Source organism: Pongo abelii, chromosome 2 (assembly GCF_028885655.2).
Source record: "Pongo abelii isolate AG06213 chromosome 2, NHGRI_mPonAbe1-v2.0_pri, whole genome shotgun sequence".
In the NCBI taxonomy this organism is placed as follows: domain Eukaryota; kingdom Metazoa; phylum Chordata; class Mammalia; order Primates; family Hominidae; genus Pongo; species Pongo abelii.
Window position 1 is genome coordinate 160,359,727 of NC_085928.1, and position 27,693 is coordinate 160,387,419.

The 27,693-nt window shown below is 44.9% G+C and overlaps 1 protein-coding gene and 1 long non-coding RNA gene across 2 annotated transcripts; one reads left to right on the forward strand and one right to left on the reverse strand.

The window, feature by feature from the left end:
• The first annotated feature begins 413 nt into the window (after nt 1–413).
• LOC129058278 (uncharacterized) lies at nt 414–19,792 on the forward strand. The gene is made up of 3 exons (XR_008523355.2): nt 414–477; nt 14,325–14,479; nt 19,416–19,792. It is a non-coding gene; the product is annotated as an uncharacterized LOC129058278 (long non-coding RNA).
• SIAH2 (siah E3 ubiquitin protein ligase 2) lies at nt 2,495–24,597 on the reverse strand. The gene is made up of 2 exons (XM_002814178.5): nt 23,660–24,597; nt 2,495–4,068 (listed from the first exon to the last, which is right to left on the reverse strand). The coding sequence occupies exons 1-2, from the start codon at nt 24,074–24,076 to the stop codon at nt 3,511–3,513; spliced, it is 975 nt and encodes a 324-aa protein (XP_002814224.1). The 5' UTR covers nt 24,077–24,597; the 3' UTR covers nt 2,495–3,510.
• Nucleotides 24,598–27,693: the final 3,096 nt, after the last annotated feature.

Below are 27,693 nucleotides of genomic sequence, written 5' to 3' on the forward strand. Positions count from 1 at the left end.
CTCAGCCTAACATTGAATAGCTTGATTGTCTCACAGAAATTAGTACTAAAGTGAAAACATTTAGAAGATAAACCTTCAAATGTTGCAGATTAGGAAACTTGAGACCAGAGAGGTCAACTGACCAAGTTAAGGTCACATTGCTGGCTATTTGGCAAGCCCCAAGAACCTGAATGAAGTTAGATACAAGGAGAATTTCTTCAGGAAAATTACTTTGGGTGGTATTGTAAAGGAGTTGCTTGATGCTGCTAAAAGAGACACTCAGCCATTAGTTTGGATGTGTCAGTTGAGGCCGAGGTTCTAGTTGGCAGAGTTCCAAGATGGTTGATGCTTGGGTGCCTCTTCTCCGAAGTATTTCCCATAATCCCCTGGACAGTTCCCTCTAAGAACTCCATTGTCTCAATCCTTTAAGTCTTCCGGATTCAGGGAAACCAAGACCAGTTCCTCCTTACAAGAACACTGGGAACCCCTAATCTCAAGGTTGGTTGGTTTTTTTAAAAAAATTAAAAACGTAGAACAATGCAATTAATAATATAACATATACCCAGGTTCTAGGCACCCAGAATTAATGACTGTTAACATTTTCTCCCAAGGTATTTTGAGAACCCTTTTTTCTTTAGAATGACTCATGCGTCATAAGACACAGGCTTAATCTACCATCGTTTAATCGCCAGATTATCAAATTAGAATATTGAACTAGGACAGGAAAGATAAAATATTCTCCTTTTGTTTTTTAAAATATGGTACTTAAGTGGACCACGTGATGAGTTTTGACAAATGCCTATCATTGCTTTTCTTTTTTTTTTCTCACTTTTTTTTAAAGCAACAAGCCAAGGAATATACTCATCATGTTTTAAATTGCATTTGCAATTGGAACTGCATAAAAAGGCATTTTAATTTACATAATCTTTTTCTGCTGTTTTCACTTCCTGTTAAAACAGGGAATAACTTGGGGATTTTTATTTTCTGGTAGAAAATGCACAGTTTCAAGAAAGTCAAGAGTAAAGGTTAAGTTTACAGATTTCCAGTGACAGAGATGAAAGGGAACTACGTAACTCTGGAAAATAAAAGTTCAGAGTTGCGTTGCCTACAACTTTTTCATTTGTTAAGTTCTAGGAGCAAGTTTGAATGGGGAATCAAGAAGCCTGAATTATAGAACCAGTGCTGCCAGTAATGCACCGTGTGGCTGCTGGCCCATCACTTTACCTTTTTGGGCTAAAACTCTTCTTGTGCTTTTGGAATAACTTGTGTCCACTTTCTCCTTCTTTATGTCTTTTGTTTATAGTTTTGCCTTTTATGCACTGTTAACCAATCAGTCCTGATTCCTCTATCACACGTAACAAGAGGGTAAGCCGTGGACATGAAGTGATGCTGCCAAGCTTGGCTAGTGTATGCACACTGCACCTTGCGTGGGTGCTGTGAGGGCCCTGGAGGCCATATCTGGACTGGCTCTGGTCCTGAGGGTCAGAGTTCACCTGCTCCTGGATCCTAGCTTCACCTTCACAGGTCCCTCTGTATATTGACTTGAAATGTGACTTTCTTAGTGATAAGAGTTGTGGTTTTCATTCATTCACCACAAATGTTGTAAACCCCTACTTTTGTGTAGGGCACTGTTTTTCACTTTTATTTAAGAACAGCCTAGAAGAGGTTACTTTAGCAATTCTTTAAATGTCAGAGCCCTGTGCTGGCTAAAAACTGAACACTGTATCTCACTTAAAAAACAAAATCAACTCCAAAGCCATCACCTCCATTTGGTAGTATGCTAATGAAACTGGGACACTGAGGGCTGGGGGTGGTGGCTCACGCCTTAATCCCAGCACTTTGGGAGGCCGAGGCAAGTGAATCACTTGAGGTCAGGAGTTCGAGACCAGTCTGGCCTCATCTCTACTAAAAATACAAAGATTAGCTGGGTGTGGTGGCATAGGCCTCTAGTCCCAGTTACTTGGGAGGCTGAGGCAGGAGAATTGCTTGAACCCAGAGGCAGAGATTGCAGTGAGTGCCATTGCACTCCAGCCTCTGTCTCAAAAAAAAAAAAAAAAAAAAAAAGAAATTGGGACACTGAGGTAAGCAGCCTTCAATCCTTGCTGAGCATTTGGCCCTAATCCTCTGAATTCTTCTGGGAGTTTAGGGTTGGGACTGAGGGAGTGGGTCACCTTGGATCAACCCCAGCACTCTGGATGTCAGCAGTGGCCAAGCGTCTTCCTTCTGACTCTGTAAAGAAGGGGCAATCCTCTTCTTGCACAGGTACTGGCACTGTCAGACAGAAACGACAGCCCTGGCAGGAGACCTGTAGCACTGACAGTCAGTGGTTCAGACACATGAGCCCGGACCCCAGTGCTGTCATGGACCCGTGCCATGACCTTGGCCCAATGACTGTTTCCACAGTGGAAACAGTGAAAGTTCCAACCCCAGATGTAGTGATGAAGGTTCATTGCACTTGCACACAGTAGATGCTCAATAAATACCAATTATTCAATTAGGGAAATGAAGCACAATATCCATTTTTGGAAAATATTTATTAAAAAACTAGTGAATGTGGCAGAAAAACAAAACCAACACACAGCTTTAAATAGCAAGCATATGACACACCGGTTATAAAGCTTTTCCAATTCTACTGATCTAGTCTTTCATACCAGCTACTGTTGAGGAGGGCTTCCGAGGGAAGCCACGTGTAAACGGGTCATCTGTACTAGTGGTGAGCAAAACTAATTACATGAGAACTATCAATGGCCATATGACTTGCTTTCCTAGGCAATCCACCCAAAACATAGGTGAGTGGCCAAATCTCAGGTGTGCGTTCATGTGGATCTATAGTTCTAGCTTTAATTTGAGGGTTGGGGGAAGTTAGGGGATGAAACAGTAGAAAGACAAACAGTATCGGCAGAGGGCAACCTTAAAGCACCTTTAAAATCTGGACCCTTTCCCACAATTTAACCCAGTAATTCTCAAACATTACTGTTGAAAAGAATCACCTGATGAGACTTTTAAATTGGCAGGCTCCCTAAATCTGCAATTTTAAGATAAGCACTCCGGGTGATTCAGTGTCTATTAGCCAGCCATCCAATTTGAGAAACACTGTTTAAAATGCATTAAAACAATTCCTACCTCCCACAAACAAAAGTAAAGGAATCTGCTGACAGTCACTGTGCTTTTGTCAATGTCAAGGGACCAATATGGGAAGGCAGGCAGGAAGGGGCCTCCCATTCCTAACAGACTGATCTATAGAAGCCCTGTGCAACAGCCTGTCAAGTGTTGTTTAGGGAGTAAATACAATTTAATAAGAGTTGTTTTAGATCACAGAACAGCGTCCAAATTACCAACAGGCCAACCCCATTCATCCCAGGTTAATGAACTTTGTTGGGTTGAAGCCAGATAGGAAACTGCTGTTCAAACAAAACACAGGTAATTGTGGGTCCTGACTTGTGAAGACATATGGAATAAAACATCTATAAAAACCTTTATTAAACATAGAGCACTATGCCCAAATAATTTTGATGGTTTACGAAAGTCACATCATGGACAACATGTAGAAATAGTCACATTGATTCCAAGGTTCCCATTATCTGCAAAAAGATGTGCTATGGCTGTGTCGAAAACAAGGCAGTCGCTGTTCATGATGGCCGCAGCCACACCGTCATGAATCGAACGGGGCGTGGCCTCCCAGGTCAATCTCCGCCGGTTCCCGTTCAACTCCAGTCTGTACGCAAAGTTCTCGGCTTGCTTGCGGGTGCCAATGAGCAGGACGATGGCAAAAAACTGCTGGTGGCCTTCGTACTTCTCTTGTTTCTCCAGCACCAGCATGAAGTGATGACCAAAACATGACTGCATCATCACCCAGTCGACAGCCCCTGGCAAGTTAATGTCTGTAGCTAGAAAGACGATGTCTTCTCCCTGAAGGGTGGTAATGCTCTTGTGGGCGTGCATGAGATGGGACATCACAGCTTCCAGGGACCCCTGCCACTTGCAGGAAGCACCAGGACAAGGGCAGGAGTAGGGACGGTATTCACAGATGTCTTCATGTTCTGGTTTCTCCGTATGGTGCAGGGTCAGGGAACAGCCCGTGGTGGCATACTGCAGAGAAAGAAATGCATTGAGCCATTGGGCCTTCTCAAAACTTCTATTGCTTCAACCCTCTATGAGTACTTAACTCCGTTTTCCTGGGCTTAAACTGTGTTCTTAACTACTTTTGCTCAAAGCAAGTGAAATATTCAAGACTAAAAGTCTCAGTCTCTATTCATCATCAATGCTGTCATGCATAAAATCAAGGGTATTTCCTGAACCAGAAATATGCTGTTTTCCATGCCCCCTGTTCTGCTGTCAAAGGGATGAGAACTAAAGTTCTCTTCCTATGCACATCTCAAAATTGTTGAGCAAGCCCTGTAAAAGCTGGTCTTCCCATATTTTCTGTGAAGCTGTTTTTTAAAGAATTCAATTGCCTGGGGGTGGGGATGGGGTTGGGCAAGGAATATTATATTATCCCCAAATTAGTTTTCACATATAGACAATATTAACAACAGTATAATTCTGTTCTCCCCCTCCACTGCTTCCTGGCTCAAACTGGTGACTGGCAGGCAGGTCGTGGGGAAGGCTGCCCTTTGGTTCCTTGCTCTTTGCTGCTGGCATCACCAGGCTAGGGCAGCGGAGGCCTGGAGACCCCTTCATACTGCTAGAAATATTACCCCACTGCATCCTTTTGACCTTCCCTCTGGGGGGCTTTGCCCATATTTTTTGGGTGGAAGGAAATCACATCCAAGAGCTACTTAACTAACTTGGAAGACTGCTGGTCAGTCTGGTTCTGGCCAGTGGAGCTTAAAATAAGGGCCTAACCGTCCTCTCAAAGCTCGCTGACTCCCAACACTTCCTCAGATTTAAGAGCACATCACTTCATGGCCAGGTATGTCAGGTCCTCACAACAGGACCGGGAGGAAGCAGAACTAGACAAGTTTGCTGACATGATCAGTCTGCGCCTCAGACACTGCCTTAATAGGATAGGAGAACAAAACCTTTTTCTCCCTTGCACTTGGGATGACATTCCTAATGGATAAATCATACCTGCCATGGCAAAAGACCACACCAAGAGGAACTGAACTTCTACTCCAGACTCTCACAAGGATGACAGTGTTAATTCCTAGATACCAGATGGAGAATCAGCCCACAAGTAGACACCTGCCCTGAGTACTAAGCTGTTCTGTAAAGAATTAAGAAACCTGAATCACCTTCTTGGGTGAAACTAGGTGTCAGCTTTAGACCCCTAGAGCACAGAATGGCAGGGGAACTGTCTGGCTTACCACACTTGGATTCCCCTGCTCCACTGAGACATGAAGGCACCAAATAAGGGCAAGGCCAGGTCATTTTTCTAAGATGCTATGTCCAGTTGCTAAAAAAAAAACCCACCACCGCTGTTTTTGCTTCTCTCTACCCTGCTTTATGGAATAATCCCCCTTTTAAACTTGAAGTCGGTCAAATTCTAACCTTTATAGATGAATTTATCCCTAGCAACAAGCAGATAGTATGCACTATGTGACTTCTCCATACAAGACGCTAAGTTACAGTCACTCAGAGGATTCCGAAGCAAAGATGACAGCCTCCACTCTCAGGGGGATTAGTCTCCCCTAATCGGAAAGGAGAGTGGCTTAAAGAAAGAAATGTAGCTCATCCTCCAACCCCCACTTCCCCATACCTAAGCGGATTATAATATTTAACAGAAATTGGCAGAAATAGTTCAGTTACTTATTCGCCCATAGGAATTGTTTGTTCATCTTTTAAAACTCTGAACTAATTTCTAAAGCCTGGGTGTAAAAAAACTCACTCAGGAGAAACAAATTTATTTATCCATGTGTATTTATACTTTGTGTTCCTTACTTTATAAGGCCTGAAAAACAAATCCCTATCAACTGTGTTTTAAATCTAGGGTGTGGCTAGGAATACAGAGCCTCCTAATGTTCTTCTGTGAGTGATGGGTGAGACATTTCTGTCCAGTTTGAAAAAACACACACACACAATAAAAATAGCAAGAAATAGCCCAGAGCCTGGCAGAGTCTCGAAACAAGCTCTCAATATCTGAAGATGTTTCAAGACGAACTGTTCCCCATAGCCGCCCAGGAATAATCCCAGGAATAAGATGAACTTTGGCCAATGGCACCCAGAAAGGTACCAGCTGCACCTCTGCCCAAAGCCCCAAACCACTCCTCATTCATGACGAACTCAACATTTACAGCAAATATTTATCATTTGGCAATCATTTTATAACTTTCCCCACTCAAGTAGTATTTATACTCTGAATTATTTGGTTTGCCTTACAAATCACATATTCAACACTTCTTTCCACCCAAATATACAGAACAGGGAACCTCCCCAAACTGCACAAATAGAAAAGGCATTACTTTGCATTTGTGTGGACAACGATCTCATGTTTTTTCATAAGGATCTTGCTACATCCTCTATTAACTTAAATAAATAGTTTTAAAGCCTTAGGTGCTTACTCTACTTTTACTGAACAAGCAGAACTTTCATGGCAATCTATTCCTTCTCTTTCCATCATGGGTAAGGTTCATGTCTTCATAACAACTGGTGCCACTTTTATGATGACTAAAGTCTAAACTTTAACCCCCTACACACACACACACACACACACGCCACATTTCATACTTCAAGCGGTCTTGGCATTGTTCTGGAATGGCATGTCAGAGCACCATGGGTGTTTTGTCACTTTCATCAGGGGCTCTTATCCAGGGATCCGAGGGAGGGCTTTAGGAGTTTGTGAATTCCCCAAGACTGTATGTAAAACTGTCTAGGTGTTTCTGAGCAGCAAAGCCAAGTCTCACTGGCCCCTGGCCTTGGGCTTGTGTTTTCTTTTCTTTGTTTTTTTTTTTGAGATGAAGTCTTGCTCTGTCACCCAGGCTGGAGTGCCGTGGTGCAATCTCGGCTCACTGCAAGCTCCGCCTCCTGGGTTCATGCCATTCTCCTGCCTCAGCCTCCCGAGTAGCTGGGACTACAGGTGCCTGCCACCACGCCCGGCTAATTTTTTGTATTTTTAGTAGAGACGGGGTCTCACCGTGTTAGCCAGGATGGTTTCGATCTCCTGACCTTGTGCTCTACCCGCCTTGGCCTACTAAAGTGCTGGGATTGCAGGCTTGAGCCACTGTGCCCAGCCTGGGCTTGTGTTTTCTTGAAGAGCTCCAAGGGTTTCTAAGGGTTTCCAGGGCTGAGAACCTCTATCCTAGAGTACACAGAAGGAATCAGCTGTGGATCCTGCCCTTGTGGTGTTTCCAGTTGAGAAAGACCATATAATAGATTTAACAACTGTGTAAAGGAAGACCAGGAGGGCAACAGGTGATTTCAAGGTGGGACAGGGTGAGGAGGACATGGTAAAGGAAAGCTTTATTGTAGACAAGTGGATTGTGGATGGAATTGTTCCATCTGGTTCTAGCACAGGGTGAGCGGAGGAAACAGTGGGGATAAAACCTCAAGGAGGCCAGGCGCGCTGCTCACACCTGTAATCCCAGCAATTGGGTAGGCTGAGGCAGGTGGATCACTTGAGGTCAGGAGTTCAAGACCAGCCTGGCCAATATGGTGAAACCCTGTCACTACCAAAAAATATAAAAAATTAGCCGGGTATGGTGGCATGCACCTGTAATCCCAGCTACTAGGAAGGCTGAGGCAGGAGAATAACTTGAACCCAGGAGGCGGAGGTTGCAGTGAGCTGAGATCGTGCCACTGCATTGCAGCCTGGGCGACAGACTGAGACTCCGTCTCAAAAAACAAACAAACAAAGAAACAAACAACCTAAAGGAGAAGGCAGGTCAGGGACTTTCCTGACAATGGAGTTTATTTTGAGTTTCTCGACAGTGGTGCTATTGACATTTTGGACCCGATAATTCATTGTTGTGGGGGCTGTGCTGTGCACGGTAGGATGTTTAGCAGCATCCCTGGCCTCTATTCATTAGATGCCAATAGCAACCACACCCTGCCCCTCAGTTGTGACAACCAGAAATGTCTCCAGGTCTCCAGGCATGGCCAAATGTCACCTAGGGGGCAAAATGGCCCCAGTTGAGAACCACTGACTCTGATAAGAACCACTCATTCCAATTCTCAAGAATGACAAAACCTGGCTTCCAGGCAGCCACAATCACAGTTGCAAGGAGCGGCCCATGCCAGCAAGCAGGTCCAGTAGGTCACTGGCCCACCCAATGAGCACTACCAGGGCAACTCAGGAATGCCAGCCCTGCCACACAATCAGAACATGATCGCTAGCAAAGCATGGAGTTAGACCAGGGAGTCCATTCTACCTGTTTTATTCACTAGAAGCTGGATGCTCCCAGAGTGTGGCTGACTGGTCAGGCCCCTGTGGTCATTTGTGGCTTCACAAGGAGCAGAGCCCTGCATTCCCAGGCTGCCCCTCCAGGGTTCTTTCACTGCACACAACAGCTCAGGAGTCAAAGAATCAATATTTTGGGAAAAATAAACAAATAATTTACATCTGCTTTCACCCCTGGCCACCAACCCAACACACATAAAACCCAGAGTCCACAGATACACTGCTTTTGGAAGCAGGTTCTAATATTAACTTCTTTGGTTTGCAAGGAGAGAAAAACAGCCCTGAAAGTGCCACTCCCTGAGGAATAAGGCAGCAGCATCTCAAATCAGTAACCAGCCATTAGGCCCTCCCAGCCTTCTCTGGGATCTGGCAAGAAAGTCCTGAGGTTTCACTTCATACTCCAGCTAGGGCTTGCCCCACAAAATGTGAAAAGGTCGACTTGTGCGTTTAAGCTGGGGAGGGCTTTCCTTTAGATGTCTGGTTCTTAGCTGTACCCTTTTGTTACTGAGAGAAGGCACCTGGGCTGGTTCGCAGAGGGCTGCCTGTGTCTCCTGGGACAAGCCCACAGCTATAAATGAGATTTCTCCTTAGGGAAATATCTGCTCATTTTCCCCAGGGGGAATTAGTTTTAAGTAAACATCTCTAAAGAAACACACACACACACACACACACACACACACACACACACACTGAAAACTAAAGAAGAAAATAGGGAGGTAGGACCGGGCGCGATGGCTCACTTCTGTAATCCCAGCACTTTGGGAGGTTGAGTTGGGTGGATCACCTGAGGTCAGGAGTTTGAGACCAGCCTGGCCAACATGGTGAAACCCCATCTCTACTCAAAATACAAAAAAACAAAAACAAAAACAAAAAAAATTAGCCAGTTGTGGTGGTGGGCACCTGTAGTCCCAGCTACTCGGGAGGCTAAGGCAGGAGAATCACTTGAACCTGGGAGGCAGAGGTTGCAGTGAGCCATGGTTGTGCCATTGCACTCCAGCCTGGGCAACAAGAGCGAAACGCCATCTCAAAAAAAAAAAAAAAAAAAAAAAAAAATAGGGAGGTAGATGATGGCCCAGCAGAATGAGAAACAAAGAGATGTTGAAATCCCATTTCTAACTTCTCTTTACAAACTTTTCATGTTGCAGTGACCCAAAAGTCTTGTGCAAATGTGTTCTGCCATTGAGATGCGATGTGTAATCTGGACCCTCATTCTTAGGTCTTTGCAGAAAGCAGCGAATAGTTCTCATTCTTTTCCTGGGTGTGGGGTTTGAAGGTTGTATTTAAGTTGGAATTTACGCAGGGTTTTTTCCTTTTCAGCATAGAAACCCCTTCATACACAAATACACACAACAAGATACATCAACACACAGTCAAACACAAGACACCTGTTATTTACCTAATAAACACAGTCACATTATGTTTACTTATGAAATGCATACGCAAGCAAAATAAGCCTTCTTAGCCGCGGTGCTGGTGAAGGTCATAGATGCTGTCACTGGTTTAGAACAAGTCACTTAACCTATTTAATTAAATCTGATTCCATGCAATTCAAGAATGATTTACTGAACCCAACAATCAACAATCTACTCAATGGGAGGAGCATGCGCTCCACAGCAGAAGCATGGCTCTTTCGGGAGCTGTGAGTAACCACATTGCCTAGACTGGCTTACATCCTAGGAAACAGCTGAAATTTATAGCAAAATACCTGCTAGCGCCTCAAATGAGAATGGCTCAAGAAAAACAAACCACAATCGATATTTTGTTGTTGATGCTCATGAACTTTTGAATTAAATCTAAGAAATGACCTTGTCTTGGAGTAAAAAAAAAGCAAATGGCACTTTCTTTCAACCTAAATAAGTTGTAATGATCACAGAATGCATACTGACGGCTAAGTGCGATGCGTAACTCTAGAATGAGAAACCAAAATTCCTATAAAGGTCATTACTGGGGCAAAAGCTGTAATTCGAATATGGACTGTGGATTAGATAATAGGATCTGCTGTGTAAGTTTGAAATCATATCAAAATAAAAACATGGTCAGGCAAGGTGGCTCAAGCCTGTAATCCAAGCACTCTGGGAGGCCGAGATGAAGGGACTGCTTGAGCCCAGGAGTTCAAGACTAGCCTGGGCAACATAGGGATACCCCTGTCTCTATAAAAAGTTAAAAAAAAAATAGCCAGGACTTGTGGTGCACACGTGTAGTCCCAGCTACTAGGAGGGCAAAGGTGAGAGGATTGCTTGAGCCTGGGAGGTCAAGGCTCAGTGAGCCGTGATTGTACCACTGCCCTCCAGCCTGGGCAACAGAATGACAGACACCCTGTCTCAAAAATACATACATAAAAACGTACTAAAGAATCCAGGGACCGAGTTAGCGTATTTATCCTTCATGGGACAGAAATGGTTTATGCAGAATTGGTTGAATGAATGAAGTTTTATCATAACAGTGCTTGTTTTAAAAGAATATATACCTTTAACTACATAACTACATGTAAATGCAACTGAAGTTGGTAGTTTTTCTTTTACTAGAGGCATTTGAGACTGTAGTGAACCAATACAATTTTGCAATGAGAAATGAATTGTCATAATAACCAACACTTCTTTGGCCCCTATAGAAGACAATGCATTCTCCATTGTCCTCTGATCCTTCTAAAGGTTTGCGGGTGCCTGACAAGTCTGTGGCCTTGGCATGTAGTTTCATTATTCACCACTCTCAGTGGTCCAAGGTAAACTCCACTTTGTTCTAGACCCATTTGAAAGATGAGCTCCAGGAATAAAATTTACTCAAGCCCCCTTTTTCTTTTGGGAGGTGAACCTGGAAGTGGGAAGAAGAGATATATGAGCTCAACTGGAAGGATGAATTTCTGACAGTATAATTTATTATGTATGATTAGCAGATAATTAGGACTTGTGCAAATGGGAGTTGGCAGCTAAACCTAGTATAGATCCACATCATGGTAAAAGTTACATTTTAACCATCAGTCAAACTTCTAAAAGGACTTCTAGCAATTCAAGCTAGCTGTTTTGTGATTTAAAATGTTTACCTGCCCCACAAAGACACTGAATGATCTAGTTAATTTATGGGTTTGTTAATTTTGCTTATTGGTTCACTAATTCATTGCCTGCTTCTTGCCCATCTAATATTTGTTGATAAATGAATAAATGTTAGATGTATCTGCCAAAGATGGAATGTTTTCCACCATGTTAATTTTACTTTAATTAGAAGTTTTACTGTGGGACTTAGAATTAAAAAAAAAATCAATAGATTTTTGAGATCATGTAAGAAGAAATGTTTGTTTTAGATTTCAGGCACTATGGTTTTGTCATTTTTGATGAAAGTGTTTCACATATTTTATTTACATAAATATTTGGAGTGAGAAGGTTTTTAACAATTTTTTTTAATAGAAACGACGGGGTCTCACTTTGTTAGCCAGGGTAGTCAAGAATTCCTGGCGTCAAGCAATCCTCCCACCTCAGTCTCCCAAAATGCTGGGATTAAAGATGTGAGCCACCGTGCCTGTCAGTGAGGAGGTTTATAGCCTTTCTGAGATCTTACCTACACTGGAAAACATCAGCACAGTTGTCCTTTTGATGGCTGTATGTTCCTCTTGCTTAAAATATGTTTACAACAATGGTAGAGTAGCTGTGATTGGAACTCAAGTACCCAGTGTCCTGTGTGACCTGGAGCCTACCAAGTCACCTATGAGTGGGTCTATAAAACTGTCTATGATTTACTCCTTGACTATTATTAACAGTGGAAGAGTTGTAGACTCTTCAAGTTAATCATGTTAAGGCTTGGGAAACAGGAGAAAGTGAAATCTGTTCTTGTGACTTATTTATAATATTCAACCTGCATCTGTCTAGCATCCTTCCTCTAAGAACAGCGTATTTTCACTTAACTCGAATGGTAAATTCCTGAACTCTGCTGTGAGGCAGTGTGAAGAGATAATCAGGCCTGGCATGGTGGCTCATGCCTGTAATCCTAGCACTTTGGGAGGCTGAGGCAGGTGGATTGTCTGAGCTCAGGAGTTCGAGACCAGCCTGGGCCACATGGTGAAACCCCATCTCTACTACAATACAAAAGAAATTAGCCGGGCGTGGCAGCATGTGCCTGTAGTCAGGAGGTTGAGGCAGGAGAACTGCTTGAACCCGGGAGGCGGAGGTTGCAGTGAGCCGAGATCACGCCACTGAACTCCAGCCTGGGCGACAGAGAGAGACTCTGTCTCTTAAAAAAAAAAAAAAGAAAGAGATATCATCAACCAATAGTGCAGTAATGGTTTTACAGACAGTGATATGAGAAGACACTATTACTCAGCACTAGAACTGTCAAGTCAAACAGTGTCACCAAACAGTGGTGAGAGTAAGGAAACACTTACTGTTGACTTTACTAAATTTCTTCTGGGGAAGACAATTCTAATTAAAATCTTGGGCCCCCAAATCTGTCCTTTTTGCCCAAGAGAAAGTCAACAAACCACCTTTTAGCTTTCTTACTAAGAGGTGTCTTGGGAAGACTTTGGCATAAATTTCTTTTCTTTCTTTTTAAAAAGAGACAGGGTCTTGCTATGTTGCCCAGGCTGATCTCAAACTCCTAGCCTCAAGTGATCCTCCCACGTCAGCCTCTCAAAGTGTTGGGATTACAGGCATGAGCCACCACAACTGGCCTGGCATAATTATTACTGCAGAAATCTGAGAACACCCTGCTATCGAGGGAGGGTGTGTTTAGTCTTACAAAGACTTCCAGGGCTGGCAGGGGTTTATTTTTAATCTTAGAAACTTTAAACAAAGGTTGACTTTTGACCATGTATGTTTCTCATCTGTCCATAGCCAGAATTAGCAGGTAACCACACATTGTCATGGAGAACCAGTTTTGTGAGGTCCTTTCAAAGTGCATGTTCAAGCAAACAAAACACTTAAAAGCTGAGTTAAAGGCTCTATGCCATGTGACCAGTACCACACCCACCCTTTCAGTATGCCCGCACTCTTCCATGCCAGGTTCCCACCTGCACAACCATGTAACTGCCCTGACAGTTCTTCAAACAGCTCCATTCCCCTCAGCAGTCTTTATTTCTCAACGAAAGCAACTGAATTCACCAAAAGACTTAAGTGGTAGGGTTGTAAGATTATTAAATAGGCCAGGAGCAGTGGCTCATGCCTGTAATCCCAGCGTTTTGGGAGGCTGAGGCAGGCAGATCACCTGAGGTCAGGAGTTCGAGAACAGCCTGGCCAACATGGCGAAATCCTGTCTTTACTGAAAATACAAAAATTATCCGGGCGTGGTGGCATGAGCCTGAAGTGCCAGCTAACTGGGAGGCTGAGGCATGAGAATCACTTGAACCCGGGCGTGTTGGCATGAGCCTGAAGTGCCAGCTAACTGGGAGGCTGAGGCACGAGAATCACTTGAACCCGGGCGTGGTGGCATGAGCCTGAAGTGCCAGCTAACTGGGAGGCTGAGGCACGAGAATCACTTGAACCCGGGCGGCAGAGGTTGCAGTGAGCCAAGATCGCACCACTGCACTCCAGCCTGGGCGACAGAGCGAGACTCCATCTCAATATTTAAAAAAAAAAAAATTATCAAATAAAAATACAAGATGTCTCTCAGGCAATATTTGGAATATACTTATTATTCCTCTCCGGCCCCAGAAGTTATTTGTTGTTTATCTGAAATTCAAATTTAACTGGGCATTCTGTATTTACCTGGCAACCCTAATAAGAGGGCCCTCTGGTACCACTGCCATCCCTGCAAAAGCCACTACTTGGGTCTAGAATGGGAAGAGGGATCATTGTTCCTCAGAAGGGTAGAGTGGGCACAGAAAAAGCAAGAGGTTGTAGTGAAAAAGACATTATATATGTAATTAGTCCAGACTGGAGTTTCTGTCCTCAAACTTAAAAACTGCATGAGCATGGGTGCCTAGCTTGGGCCATCTATAAGCAAGGCAAGCAACGTCCTTCACAAGCAACTCTGCTGGCCTCCCACACAGCCTCCTTATGAGCTTCCATCCCTTCTTTCTTCACAGGCAAACCGCTGCACACCTTCAACATGCAGCTGGTGCCACCATGGCGGCAAGGTCTTCAGACTCCTTTCAGCTCCTAGTACTTCAGACGGGCTCTGCCCTATTGGCACATCTGTCTCCACCATTAGACTTAGAAGAGTTTCAGAAAGACGAGAGGGGTGAGCAGAGGCAAGAACTGGCTAGGCAGATGGGTTGTGGGAAGGAGAGGGCCTGGAACTGCAGGAGATTCCAAGGCAAGAGTGAGTATGATGTAAAGTTGGTGGGGTCAGCAGCGGCCAACTCTGGCCTGACACTGCACCAGGAAGAAAAAGCAGGCTGCGGCATTAAGAAAACCAAAAGGTAACACCCAATGTTGGTGCTGCTGGGAAGAAATGGACATTCAACTGTAAACCATTCTAAGGGAGAAAACAATTTTGTTCTACTATCAAAAAGCTTCAGTTTCTCAGGCTGGGTGTGGTGGCTCATGCCTGTAATCCCGCCACTTCAGGAGGCTGAGGCCGAATCACTTGAGCTCAGGTGTTCAAGACCAGCCTGGACAACATGGTGAAACCCTGTTCCTACAAAAAATACAAAAATTAGCCAAGCATGATGGTGTGTGCCTGTAATCCCAGCTACTCAAGAGGCTAAGGTGGGAGGATCCCCTGAGCCCAGGAGGTTGACGCTGCAGTGAGCTGTGATTATGCCACTGCACTCCAGCTTGGATGACAGAACTAGACCCTGTCTCAAAAAAAAAAAAAAAAAAAAAAAAAAACACTTAGATTTCTGCATATACCCTTGGGCTCTACCATCCAACTTCAAGGAATTTATCTTTAGGAAATAACTATTTTTTTGTGTACAAAGATTTGGTTATAGCAGTGCTTTAAAAAAAAAAAATCTCAGTAAGAAAACAGAATTTAAATGACCACAAATAGGAGCCTGATTAAATAACTCTGGTACTGTTATAGAACTGCATATGTGGCCACTAAATATGATCCTAAAGAATATTTATCACTGTAGAAAAGCAGTCATGATGTGTTAGATAAAGAAGCAGATTATGAAACAGTGTGGACAACAGGATTCCCCACCTGTATTGTTCCATTCTCAAATTGCTGCAAAGAAATACTTGAGACTGAGTAATTTATAAAGCAAATAGGTTTAATTGGCTCACGGTTCTGCAAGCTGTACAGGAAGCATAGTGGCTTCTGCTTCTGAGGAGGCCTCAGAAAGCTTCCAATCATGGTGGAAGGCAAAGGGGGAGTGAGGCATCTCACATGGCAAGAGCAGGAGCAAGGGTGGGAGGGGTGCTTCACACTTTTTAAATAACCAGATCTCATAAGACTCACTATCACGAGAACAGCACCAAGAGGATAGTGCTAAGCCATTCATGAGAAATCTACCCCCAAGATCCAACCACCTCCCACCAGGCCCCACCTCCAACATTGGGGATTACAGTTGAACATGAGACTTGATGGGGACACAGATCCAAACCATATCACCATCTCATTTGTTTTGTTTTTGTTTTTTAAAGAAAAACTCCACTGATATAGAAATAAGTTTGCAAGGATGTATGCAAAATGGTATAGTGGTTATCTTTAGGTGAGGGAGATTATAGGAGATTTTAATTTTATACTATTTTCTATATGTTCTACATTTAAAAATAATCATAACTTTAGAAAACATAATATGTAAAAATACACAAAATATAATACATATAACTTTAAATGCTGCTTAACCAGTTTTCCCTCTCAAAAGATTTAAAGAAATGAAAAAAAAGCCTCATCACTGAAAAACCAATACAAGGGCCAACTTACACAGCTCTATGAAAATACTATATGATTAAGAGTAGGGAAGGGAAGCTCATTGGGAAAATCTATGGGAAAAAATAGGAATGATTCCTTTTTTTTCTTTTTCAAGTTTATGCATGAACCTGACCTCAGATATCCGCCATTTAGTTTCTGTCAGCTTCTAACTGAGCACATTTATTTAGTGCCTGGGCTGTGTTAGGCACTTTGCATGAATTATTAGTGTGTTTGGTCCTCATGGCAACCTTGAGGCTTGGAGAGGTCACCAGCCAGTCACAGTGGGGCTGGAGTTGGGATTTGGACCAGGCCAGACGAGGCACTGCCCTCAAAACTGCCAGAGTAAGAGGGATCCTGGGGGTAAAAGGGACCCAAAGATACTATCTTTGCTGACTCAAAATTTTAAAGCAGTGCATAGGCCGGCACATTAGCAAAAGAATATTTTTCTTTTTCTTTTCTTTCTTTCTTTTTTTTTTTTTTTGAGACAGGGTCTCACTCTGTCACCCAGGCTGGAGGGTATTGGCAAGATCTCAGCTCACTGCAGCCTGGACCTCCTGGGCTCAAGCGACCCTCCCACCTCAGCCCTCTGAGTAGCTGGGAGTATAGACACGAGCCACCATGCCCAGCTAATTTATTTATTTATTTATTTATTTATTTATTTATTTATTGAGATGGAGTTTCGCTCTTGTTGCCCAGGCTGGAGTGCAATGGTGTGATCTCAGCTCACCACAACCTCCGCCTCCTGGGTTCAAGTGATTCTCCTGCCTCAGCCTCCCAAGTAGCTGGGATTACAGGCATGCGCCACCACACCTGGCTAATTTTTTAGTTTTAGTAGAGACGGGGTTTCTCCATGTTGGTCAGGCTGGTCTCGAACTCCCAATCTCAGGTGATCTGCCCGCCTCGGCCTCCCAAAGTGTTGGGATTACAGGTGTGAGCCACTGTGCCTGGCACAATTTTTGTATTTTTAGTAGAGACGGGGTTTCACCATGGTAGTCAGGCTGGTCTTGAACTCCTGACCTCATGATCTGCCCTCCTCGGCCTCCCAAAATGCTGGGATTACAGGCATGAGCCACCACACCTGACCAGGAATATTTTTCATCCATCTGTATATCACCTGTGGGCAAAAACTGAGAACATCCCATAGATGCTACACAGTCTAAAAATCATTACATAAAATCTTTACCAAACTGGAAATGAGGAAAACAACAGTTTTGCAATCTAGGGCAAAGTTGATGAAATTCTGTAGAGCATTTCAGTATGCTCTATAATAATAAATAAGCCTCATTAAGGCTTATTTCATAAGCCTTAAAAGGATACCCCAAAGCTTAAAATAAAGATACATTTGATCAGGAAGACTTTCTTATTTTCCTTTTCAGGATGTCCAGAGTGCAACCACATTCAAATACCCTGCGTATGATCATGTCCTGAAAAACTCGCCAGCAATACACAGTGGCTCCAAATGCTGGCACTGGTACACAGTTTAGCAAATGTGTATCTGCTACGTGCCCCTTTCAAGGAGTGAGGACCTTATGGGTTTGAATAAGAACGGCCATGTCTCACAAATTTTGTCAGAAGCAAAATCTGATGCTTAAGACATTTTACAGTGAAGCCTCACTATATTCATGTATACAGTACTTTTTAATGGGGCTTCAAAAAACAGCTCTACCACAGAAGGGGAGAGTCTAACCCAATCTTGGGCTGGTATTTTATAGGCCAGACCTGCTGTAACTTTTGGTAAGCCTCTGTTCTGGTTATACTAAGGCTCAACTTTCACTGATAACTATTTACTCCAGTTCCAGGTCGTGGTGACCTGTGAAAAATCTTTGGCCAATTATGTGTGGAATCACCATTAAGCTTTAGTACTGCCATATAGTATTCTAATGCTTCTGCTTTATACAAAAAGTAAACTACAACGAAAGGTGTATTATCAATTTTGTTCTTTAAAATCTTGAGCCCCGGAGTTAATGTATGTGGACTCTGGTCCTTGCCAGTTCACTCTGTGCTGTTATGGGCCAACCTTGCCCATGTCAGGCAATAGTGAGGACTTCAGGGACAACTTCCAAAGTAAATAGTTTTGTCTTAGGAGAATTCTGGGGGTTAGGAAGAAATTTTTGAAAGTATTTTTGGCTAATCGGCTTGTGCTTCCTGCTTCCAGGTGATCCCCCATCACAACCTTCCAACCACCCCAATACCCCCCATATTCCATTCCATATGGTGAAGCAAAACCCCTCAACAGCACTTCTAATCTGATTTCCGAGCACCCACTAACTAGGAGTTATCTCCGTTCTTTCTAATGGATGAACAAACAGGGTCAGGGAAGTATGTGACTGGACCAAAGTCACACAAAGCCAGGACGAGAACCCAGGTCTTCTGTTTCCTGGCTCACGTTCTTTTCACTGGGACCGCTTAGTATATTTTAAAATTTTAGGGTAAGAAAGAACCTTGGGATAATCATTTAGTCCAATCCCTTCTCTTAAAGACCCTCAGGTGCAAAAAAGAAACTGACCTGTATAGAGTCAAACATCTAGTCAAAAGGTCATCATCTGAGGGTTCCTGATGGCCAGAAAATAATATTCTCTTGGCAAAATAAAGATGAAAAGAAAACAAGCTACAAAATCACCAACAGTTAGGGCCTAACAGAGTTCCAAAGTTCATGTATGGCAAGAGTTAAACGAGAACTTCCAGGCTCAAGGAATGCTTCTACAAGAGAATCAGATCAGAGGCTGCATGCTGGCAGCTGGAATTTGGCCTGGAGACATGGTTCGCTTTGTCTGCAAGTGGTGGCTATACATGTGAAGTCAGCCAATGCTAGAAAAAAAAATCGAGATATTTAACATAAAAAAAAAAAATCCAGGCTGGGCACGGTGGCTCACGCTTGTAATCCCAGCACTTTGGGGGGCTGAGATAGGAGGATTGCTTGAGCTCAGGAGTTCAAGACCACCCTGGGCAACATAGTGAGAGGCCATCTCTTAAAGGAAAAAAAAAATCCAGATTTCTGACTTTTCTTGAAAAAATCTAAAGGTCTGATATGCCTGCACCCACATCCCCAACCCCACTAATCAGCCAGAGCTGAGTAAAGGCTGCCTCTTGGGAGGTGGCACCTGTTCTCTGGCTCTCCACCATCTCCACTGCTCCTCCAGGTCTCCCTGACCCCGAGGCCATGAGTGTGTCAAATACTTCTCTCCTCTGCATTACATGACCCATCTCCCATTTAGAAAGTTTGTCTCCACTGAACTAGATGAGGCCAAGGGCTTTTAAACTTTCAACTGTTTTGTCTAACCTTACTTGGTTTTATGTTATTTTTTATTTTTTTAAGGAACACAGACATTGTCACAATTCAACCACAGAGAAGACTTGTCTGGCTGAGGCTTTCAAATTCAATAATTATTTGGAGATATGCTACTAGAAACTTTCAGAGAGGACAAAGAAAAGGTATTATCACAGTGTAAGAAGGCTGAAGTGGATTAGCATTGCTCACAGTTGTAGAGAGAAATACTTGGCTGATATCAAAATACACCATTGGATGGTAAAGTAGACTATGTTGTTGATATGAATGTGTCAACCTTCACTTCTCCCCCTAAACCCACACACTGAAAGGGTGAGTTTAAGTCTGGGCACAGGATGTCAAAAGTTCTCAGGCATGGAACAAGCCACAGAATGGGTTAAAAAATACCCCAAGTGGAAGAAAGCCATACACTATTAGACATTCCTTTTTTTTTTTTTTTTTTTTGAGACGGAGTCTTGCTCTGTCACCCAGGCTGGAGTGCAGTGGCATAATCTCAGCTCACTGCAACCTCCACCTCCTGGGTTCAAGCGATTCTCCTGCCTCAGCCTCCTGAGTAGCTGGGATTACAGGTGCCTGCCACAACACCCAGCTAATTTTTTTTTTTTTTTTAATGAGACCGAGTTTCACTCTTGTTGCCCAGGCTGGAGTGCAATGACGCGATCTTGGCTCACTGCAACCTCTGCCTCCTGGGTTCAAGCGATTCTCCTGCCTCAGTCTCCTGAGTAGCTGATATTACAGGCATGTGCCACCATGCCCAGCGAACTTTTTTGTATTTTTAGTAGAAACAGGGTTTCTCCATGTTGGTCAGGCTGGTCTCAAACTCCTGACCTCAGGTGATCCGCCCACCTCAGCCTCCCAAAGTGCTGGGATTACAGGCGTGAGCCACTGCACCTGGCCCTAATTTTTGTATTTTTAGTAGAGACAGGGTTTCACTATGTTGTCCAGGCTGGTCTCGAACTCCTGACCTCAGGTGATCTGCTCACCTCTGCCTCCCAAAGTGCTGGGATTACAGGCATGAGCCACCACACCCAAAGATCTGAGCTAATAATGCACCTGGTTCCCCATATCAAAGGTGCTGGCAACACTCTAGCCTTTAATTAATTACCCTACACCTAAGTAGCATAGTTATTTGGCAATACATCCATTTTTTGGCCAACTGAAGCAGTCCAGAGCTGTGATGATATCCCACAAAATACTAGGTTTGTAGGTTTTCCCCCACCCCCCCATCTTCCTACCCTACATGCCCTACAAAATTCCTGCCAATGAATTTCATAGTGACTATGTATGTTGTCATTTTGGGATGGTCCCATAAGAGGCCCATCTGGTGAACTCATCCAACCAGATGGTTTTGTTATTTGAGTTATGATTCAGAATCTTGAGTATACTCTCAGATTCGAAATCCCTGTGTAGTAAGGTGTAGGACAAAACATCTGTGCCTTTGAGATGCAGGTGCTTGGACTGGTCCTCTTACTAGCTGTGTGATTTGACAAGTCACTTCACATTTAACCACTCTGTAGGCATGAGTTTCCTCATCTGAAAAAAAAAAAGGCAAACTAGTAAAAGCTGACCCCTGCAAAGTAGCTGGCAGATAGAGGGCATCCAATAACATTCCAGATAGCCTCCCTTCTTTTCATGGAATGCTAGAAGCTACAGGTCCTCAGAAGTCAAGCAGACTCATCTCTCATTTATATAGATGAGGAAATCAAGGCCCTGGGAGGTGGTCTTTCAGGCAAACAGTGGCAGTGCCAGGCAGCTCTTGAGATGTGGGCTCTGGTACTTTATTCAACGTTGGTTTTTTTCACATGAGCCAGCCCATGAGAGATTCTGAGAGCAGGTGGGGACAGTAAAAAGGCAGTCCCATAATTTCTAGGAGCCTCAAACTGTAGGCCAAAGGACTAGGTAAACAGACCTACCTTGTTTTAAGTTTGATACAGGCCTTACGACTCCCTGTTGTTTCTCATCCTCTACAACTAACACATCTTGGTTGGTCGCTGGGCCTATGTATACATTCAAGTTTGGTTTATCCAGACTAACTGGCTGAGCTGCCCTGCCAATAGTTTGGATTATTGATCAACCAAAGGTGAGGCACGCACACCCCAGCTTTATACAACTCACACACATGCACACACAAAAGCATCCCCAAGATCACATTCTAAGCTTGGTTCTTGGTCTGTAGGTGAATAACTGGCCCTTTTAAATTTCAGCTTGCAAAGTAATAGCTTTACCCCACTGCATTCTTATAGAATAGAGACTCAGAAAACCACTGACATGTACAGAAAGGCTGAGGACCCCTGATTCCCAGAACTACTCTTCAAGGTTGATTTCACTAGCCTGTTTCACGTTAGGAAAGAACATATGCTTTCAAAGGAACCAGAGTTCTAGATCCTGAAAGTGAAACTTCATGCTCCATATAGTATGTTTCCTTCCCTTTCTCTTGGGAACAACACAATTCTATTATGAGGTTACATTTTAAAAACAAATTATGGATTACTGACTAATATCAAATGCTCATTTGTGAACTAAAACTCACCTAAAAGCCATTTCTTTTGTTAGCCACTGCGGGTTTAAGGGAAAGTAAAGGGGTGAGAAAATGGCTCCCCAGAAATCCTGTGGGGCATCCCCCACCCCTGCAATATATCTCAAGCATCAAATAGCCACTCTATGTTAACTACCACCAAACCTTTTCCAACCACTAGGTTGTCACCTTTTTCACAACCCTAAGACAACTATGCAAATACTTTACCTAAATTTTGAGAAACTGGGCTGAGTGAATTAGTAAGCATTATATGAGGAGGGGTTAAAAGCAATTTATTAAGGTTGCCTGAAACACCCTAGTCCAAACACCGATTCAAACTCTTATTTAAATATGCTATTTTAAACCTGATTTGCAGCAGGGCAGCAGACCAAATTAAAGCACTCATTTTACTGACCTGAGTCCCAAGCCTGAATTCTCTGGTGGATTATTTTTAATTTAAAAATGAGCTCTTGTCCTATAAAATAAGCAGCACCAAGGAAAAATGCAAGACAGCCTAAATGGCCCAAGAGGCAGCGCAAGTTACTTTTACAAAAAAACTGGAAAGTATTAATGACATTATCTCCACTTCTAATTTCAGAAAATGACTTTACAGTATAGTTCTAGGTTATAATGTAGACAAGTATGTCTGTGAAACTGCTCCTGAAGGTTTCCACGTAATAGCTGCAGGTAAACAAATGTTATAATATGACCACACAATGCAATACTATGCAGCCATTTAAAATACGATGAAGTCGACTAGGTTTCAGGCATAGAGAAATATGTGTGATAATATGAATTTAAGAACAGCAAGTTGCAGATGCCATTTTTGGAGAAAAACTTACATCTATGTGTGGGTATTAAAAAACCTCCCTGACATACACTGACATCTATGATTCTATATTTAGCTGCGAGGGTGTATGTATATATAGTTTAAAAAGATACACACTAAACCTAACAATGGTGGGAAAGGAGGGGAGAGATCTTGGTCTTTCATTTTACTTCTTGTCTTGGTGGCTTGCATTTTTCGCAAGGGCATTGAAAACTTTTTACATTAAATAAAAAATGAAGTGATGAGCTTTAAACAACTGTAACAACAGCTCTTGAGTGCCCTTGTTAATTTCTTGATTGACTGTTTTCACCCCACTTAGTACAAAAACGCAGCCACAACTCCTCAGTCCTTCCCAGTCTTTGGAAGGCTAGGAGAGAAAAAGGCGTGGCTTGCAGGGTTTTCTTCTAGCTAGAGGAAAACAGGCTGTAGGCGCCCTTTTTTTAGCTACACTCCCGAGAGCTCCCACGTGTCAGGGGTGCGCAGACGGTAGGCGCGGGGTGCAGACTCCAGTTATCAATTCAGCCAAGCCTAGCGCTGGTAAAGGGTGCGTTTAGCTCGCCCATCCCTCCTCAATCCCCACATAGTCAGTTTCTCGGTCCAAGTTTTACTGGTGCGGCCCAGCCCTACCGAGAGTACCCGAATACACGTTTGCAGAGGACGCGGGCATTGGGCCGGGTGAGCTACGATGTTTTAACGACCAGCAAATGCCAATTAATCTGTTAATTGTCTATTAACCATTACTCGGTAAATGTCAACCCAGAACTACTCCCAAAGTGGGCTTGAGGGAGGGTGGACGAAGTGTAAACATTTTTTCTTTTTTTTTTTTTAAATGAGAGATGCCGCCCGCCTCTCCAGGCCTGCCAGTAGGCTGGAGGATACCGGAGTCCCTGAGGTCACCGGCGGAGGTACGTGGGCTGTCCCTGGGCTTACCTTACAGGGAAACAGGACTGCCGAGGCCACCTTCTCCATAGCCAGGTTCCTGATGCTGGGCGTCAGGGCGCCCCTGCACGTCGGGCAGCAGCTCAACTTCTGGCGGCATTGGTTACACACCAGGTGCCCGGCCTGGCACTGCAGAATAGGAGGCAGGACATAGTCAAAGCAGACTGGACACTCGAAGAGCGAGGTCAGCTCGTGGTGCTGCGGGGACACCGGGCCGGCCCCGCCGCCGCCGCCGGGGCCCGAGATCACCGCCGCCGCGGCGGGCACCGCGGACGAGCCGGGGCCCGCAGCCGAGATGGTGGCGGCGGCCGGGGGCGCAGCCGGGGACGGAGTGTGCTGGGGCTGCGGCGGCGGCTGCTTGCTGCAGGGTTTATTAGCGCTGGGGCCGGTGGAGGACGGGCGGCTCATCGCGCTCCGAACCAACCATGGAACTGCGGGCGCCTGCCTGCCGCGGGGCCGCCCGGGTCAAGGCGGTGCGCGCCCCGCGGGCAGCGAGCTCCGAGGCAACGCCACGGCGCCCAGCCCAGGTCCGGGCGGCGGAGACGCTCGGCGCCCGGTAGGCGGAGGGCTGGACCGCGCTGATGCACTCCTCAGCCCCCGGCGTTCGAGCACGCCTCCGCGTCGGACCCCGCGCGGTGCCCTCCTCCCGGCGGCGTCCAGGGCCCCGAACCCCAGCGGTGCGCGAAGAACCCTGGCCCACCCGCTTCTGGAACGGCCGCTGACGCAAGCCCCGGGGGCGCGCGCGGACGTGACGCCTGGACACGTGTGCGGCCGCCCAGGCGCGCGGGGACTGGCAGAGCCACCCTGCGCCGGGGCGCTGGCTCCGCCCGGCTCCAGCTGGCAGCGCAGGGGGCCGCCTAGCGCCGGCGCTTCCTGCTCGGGCTGCGGGCCGGGCCTGCGCCAGTGAGCATGCCTGGCTCGCCGCAGCCCCGCGGGGTTGTCTTTTCTGGGTTGAGGAGGGGGGCCACTCTGGGGGAAGGCGTCGCCGAAGTCCTCTGGCCACACCCCGGGGTGCCTGGCCGACGCGTCCCTCAGCTCAAACGAGAAGGGCAACTTCAGGCGGGGCGGGAGCGTGGACGGTGGGTGGGACCGGACGCGGGCGGGCAGGGGCGGGGCGCGGGCGCCCCTGCACTGGTCGGAAAAAACCGAGAGGTTTCTCTCCTCAGGGCTGAGTCACCAGCGCGCAGGAGAGGAGGGCGACGCGGCCACCCGGGTTCTGTGTTCGGAGTCAGGACGAGAAGCATTGGGTGGGAGCAGGGCGAGGGGCTCGAGTTGGGTCTGCAGCGGGCACAGGACCTAGTTTTTGTACAGTTAACGGTGGGGTTGAGTAAAGAGGGGGGCGGTGGGGAGGATGTAAGCTCCCTTTATTCCTTTCCCAGCGGACCAGGAGGAAGCTTCGTTGAATTGAGCGCCCCTGGCTTGTATAGCAGGCCGAGGAGAGAGCTCATGGGCAGCGTTGGCTAAGAGTTCGAGATCATCTAGGAATGCCAGAAACGTGGGTTGGGTCGTGAGGTCTCTGAAGACAGTGGGTGAGCCTCCAGTGTAAGGCGCTGCGTCCGCTTGGTAGAGAGCCGGCCGAAGTCCGAGTCTTTGTTGCGAGGCGTAGGGCCACCCTGCGGGCCCAGCAGAAGCGCTAGAGGGCACGGTTGCCCGGAGTGAACCGCATGTCCAAATGTAACTGTGTGCTCCGAGTTAAATTGTTTTTCTGCAAACTTTGCTTGAGCCAACGATTCCGGAATTGGGGAAAGGGTTACCTTAGGTAGAAATCGGATATTTATAGGCGACACAGAGGTAAGGACCAACTGTTAGGACTGACTGAAAAATGATTCCCTCCAACTGTAAAAGTGGAATAAAAACAATACCTATCTTATAGGTGGGGCAGTGAGGAGTAAATGAGTTTAATATATTTCAAGCTTTTAAAACAACCTCGCCGATCATAAGCACTGTTTAAACATTAGCTGTTATCTTTTAAAAATATTAGTGGATGTTTAAAATGAATGAATACAATTTGTCCAAGAAATATGGCGTTAGAGCCCAGAAGAAATAAAGTTTAATCTTACAAAGGGCTTCTGTAGAAAGAATACATGCATGGAATTGATGGAATTTGGTATAAATCTTGAAAAAACTTAATAGGTGTATTCAATCGTTCAGTAAATGTTTCCTGAGCATTTATCATGTGTCAGCTACTGTTGGAGCTCTGAGAATGGTTCTCATGGAGTTTACATTCTAGTAAGAGAGCAAGGCCCAATAGCCAAGCACTCGTAGGAGAAGGATTTCAGATACCACGGGGTGGGAAGGCATTATAGCAGGAGCTAAAAGCACAGAGTGAAAGAATGTATTCTGGGATTGCATTGGGACTTGGAGGGGATATAACGGGAGTGTAGGGGTGTGGCGTTAGCACAAGGGGAGCCTTAACTGGCTTAATAAGACATTTACCTCAATGATAGGGGTAAACCACTGTAGGGTTTTGTTTGTTTTTTTAAGAATGCACAAGTAACAACACTAGGTTTTGTGGGTTTTTGGAAGGTCTTTAGTAACATGGCTGAACCTGAGTTTTTGGATAGGTAGGGAGCATAAAATAATAACTAATGTTAATTGAGTGCCCACTGCATGTTGGGCATGGATAGTTTTAAGTATTTAACATAATTCTGTATGATGAATACTACTGTTATCTCCATTTTACAGTTGAGGAAACCGAGACATAGGTTACTTTGCTCAAGATCACACAGCTGAGAATGTGGGAACACGCTCAGAGCCCTTCTTAACTACTAGTCTGTATGCCTCTAAATTATGCCTGATTCCTACTTATAGTCTTGTTAAAGAGTTAAGATTAGCACCCTCAACAGAGTCAGAAAACAGTTGTTCAGCCTATAATAAGGCACTGAACTTTGTGGGCAAACTTTACATAAACTCTTTCCTTAGTTAGGTCTAGAGAGAAAAATTGAATCATGTTCTATTTATTTCATTTTCACCTTTTTATGACACAAAACATAAGTGATGACACAAAAATCACCTACTGTTTTACTGTTATTGGAGAAAATGTAATATTTTTTATTCTTAATTTAAAATCAAAGCATTTGGAATTTATTACTGGAACGCATTTTCTTTCCTTCCGCTTCCAGCCTCTTCGTGTGATGACCTCCATTCCCACGGCTTCTTACTAGCTCTCATTAGGAGACTGGAGTCCTCACCCTTGCCCCGTTGACATGAGCTTTAAGTGTTCCAGCTAGATAGGCCCTGGTCATTCAGAAAACAATTTGGTTTGGGAGGTGTTGAAACAAAGAACAGGAAAAGCAATTCTCTGCAGAGAGAATTTGGTTTATTTTTCTAAAAATACAGCGAACCCATCCACTCTTACCCTGGCAGATGCCTCCCCTGGTATAGAGAAATTTCTTCTTTCTTCCTCCTTCACATCATTGCACACCTGATTAAGTCAACCAGGGTAATTAAAATACAAAAGCAAAACAAAAAAACTCTGGGCAGTTGCTGAAGGTAGGCAGGGGGAGAGTGGGTAGGTCTGCTATGTGAGCCACATCAATGACCAAGCTGGTGTTCCCAGTTGCCTTTCTTCTTCCTCCTTCGTTGGTGACTTTTGAAACAAAGAAAGGTGACCTTTGCACACCGGGCACTATGAGCTAGAGCCTCCTCTTCCAGAGGGCAGTCAGCTCAGAGGTCGCATTTAGCATGTACTCAAAATACGTGCTGAGTTGAGTTGTTGCGAGGTTTAGTTACCCTTGGGAGTGTCGCTGCTGCTTCTTGGCCTGTTTAGTGAGTAACTTTGTGGTCTGGGGGAGCAGGGTCCAGCCTTTTGTTATCTCCTGATTCATGACTCATTTACCACATCTGCTGTATGAGAGGTTGGCCTCATTCACCCACCTACTGAGTCCCAGATTGCATATGTCAAGCAGGACATCTCTCCTTAACCCATCTGCTCTATGCTAAGCTTGAAAGACTGGGGGTGTACTGAGTAGCCTTTTCTTTCCTTAAAATAGCAGGGTGAGTCTTAAAAAAACACCTCACAGGTG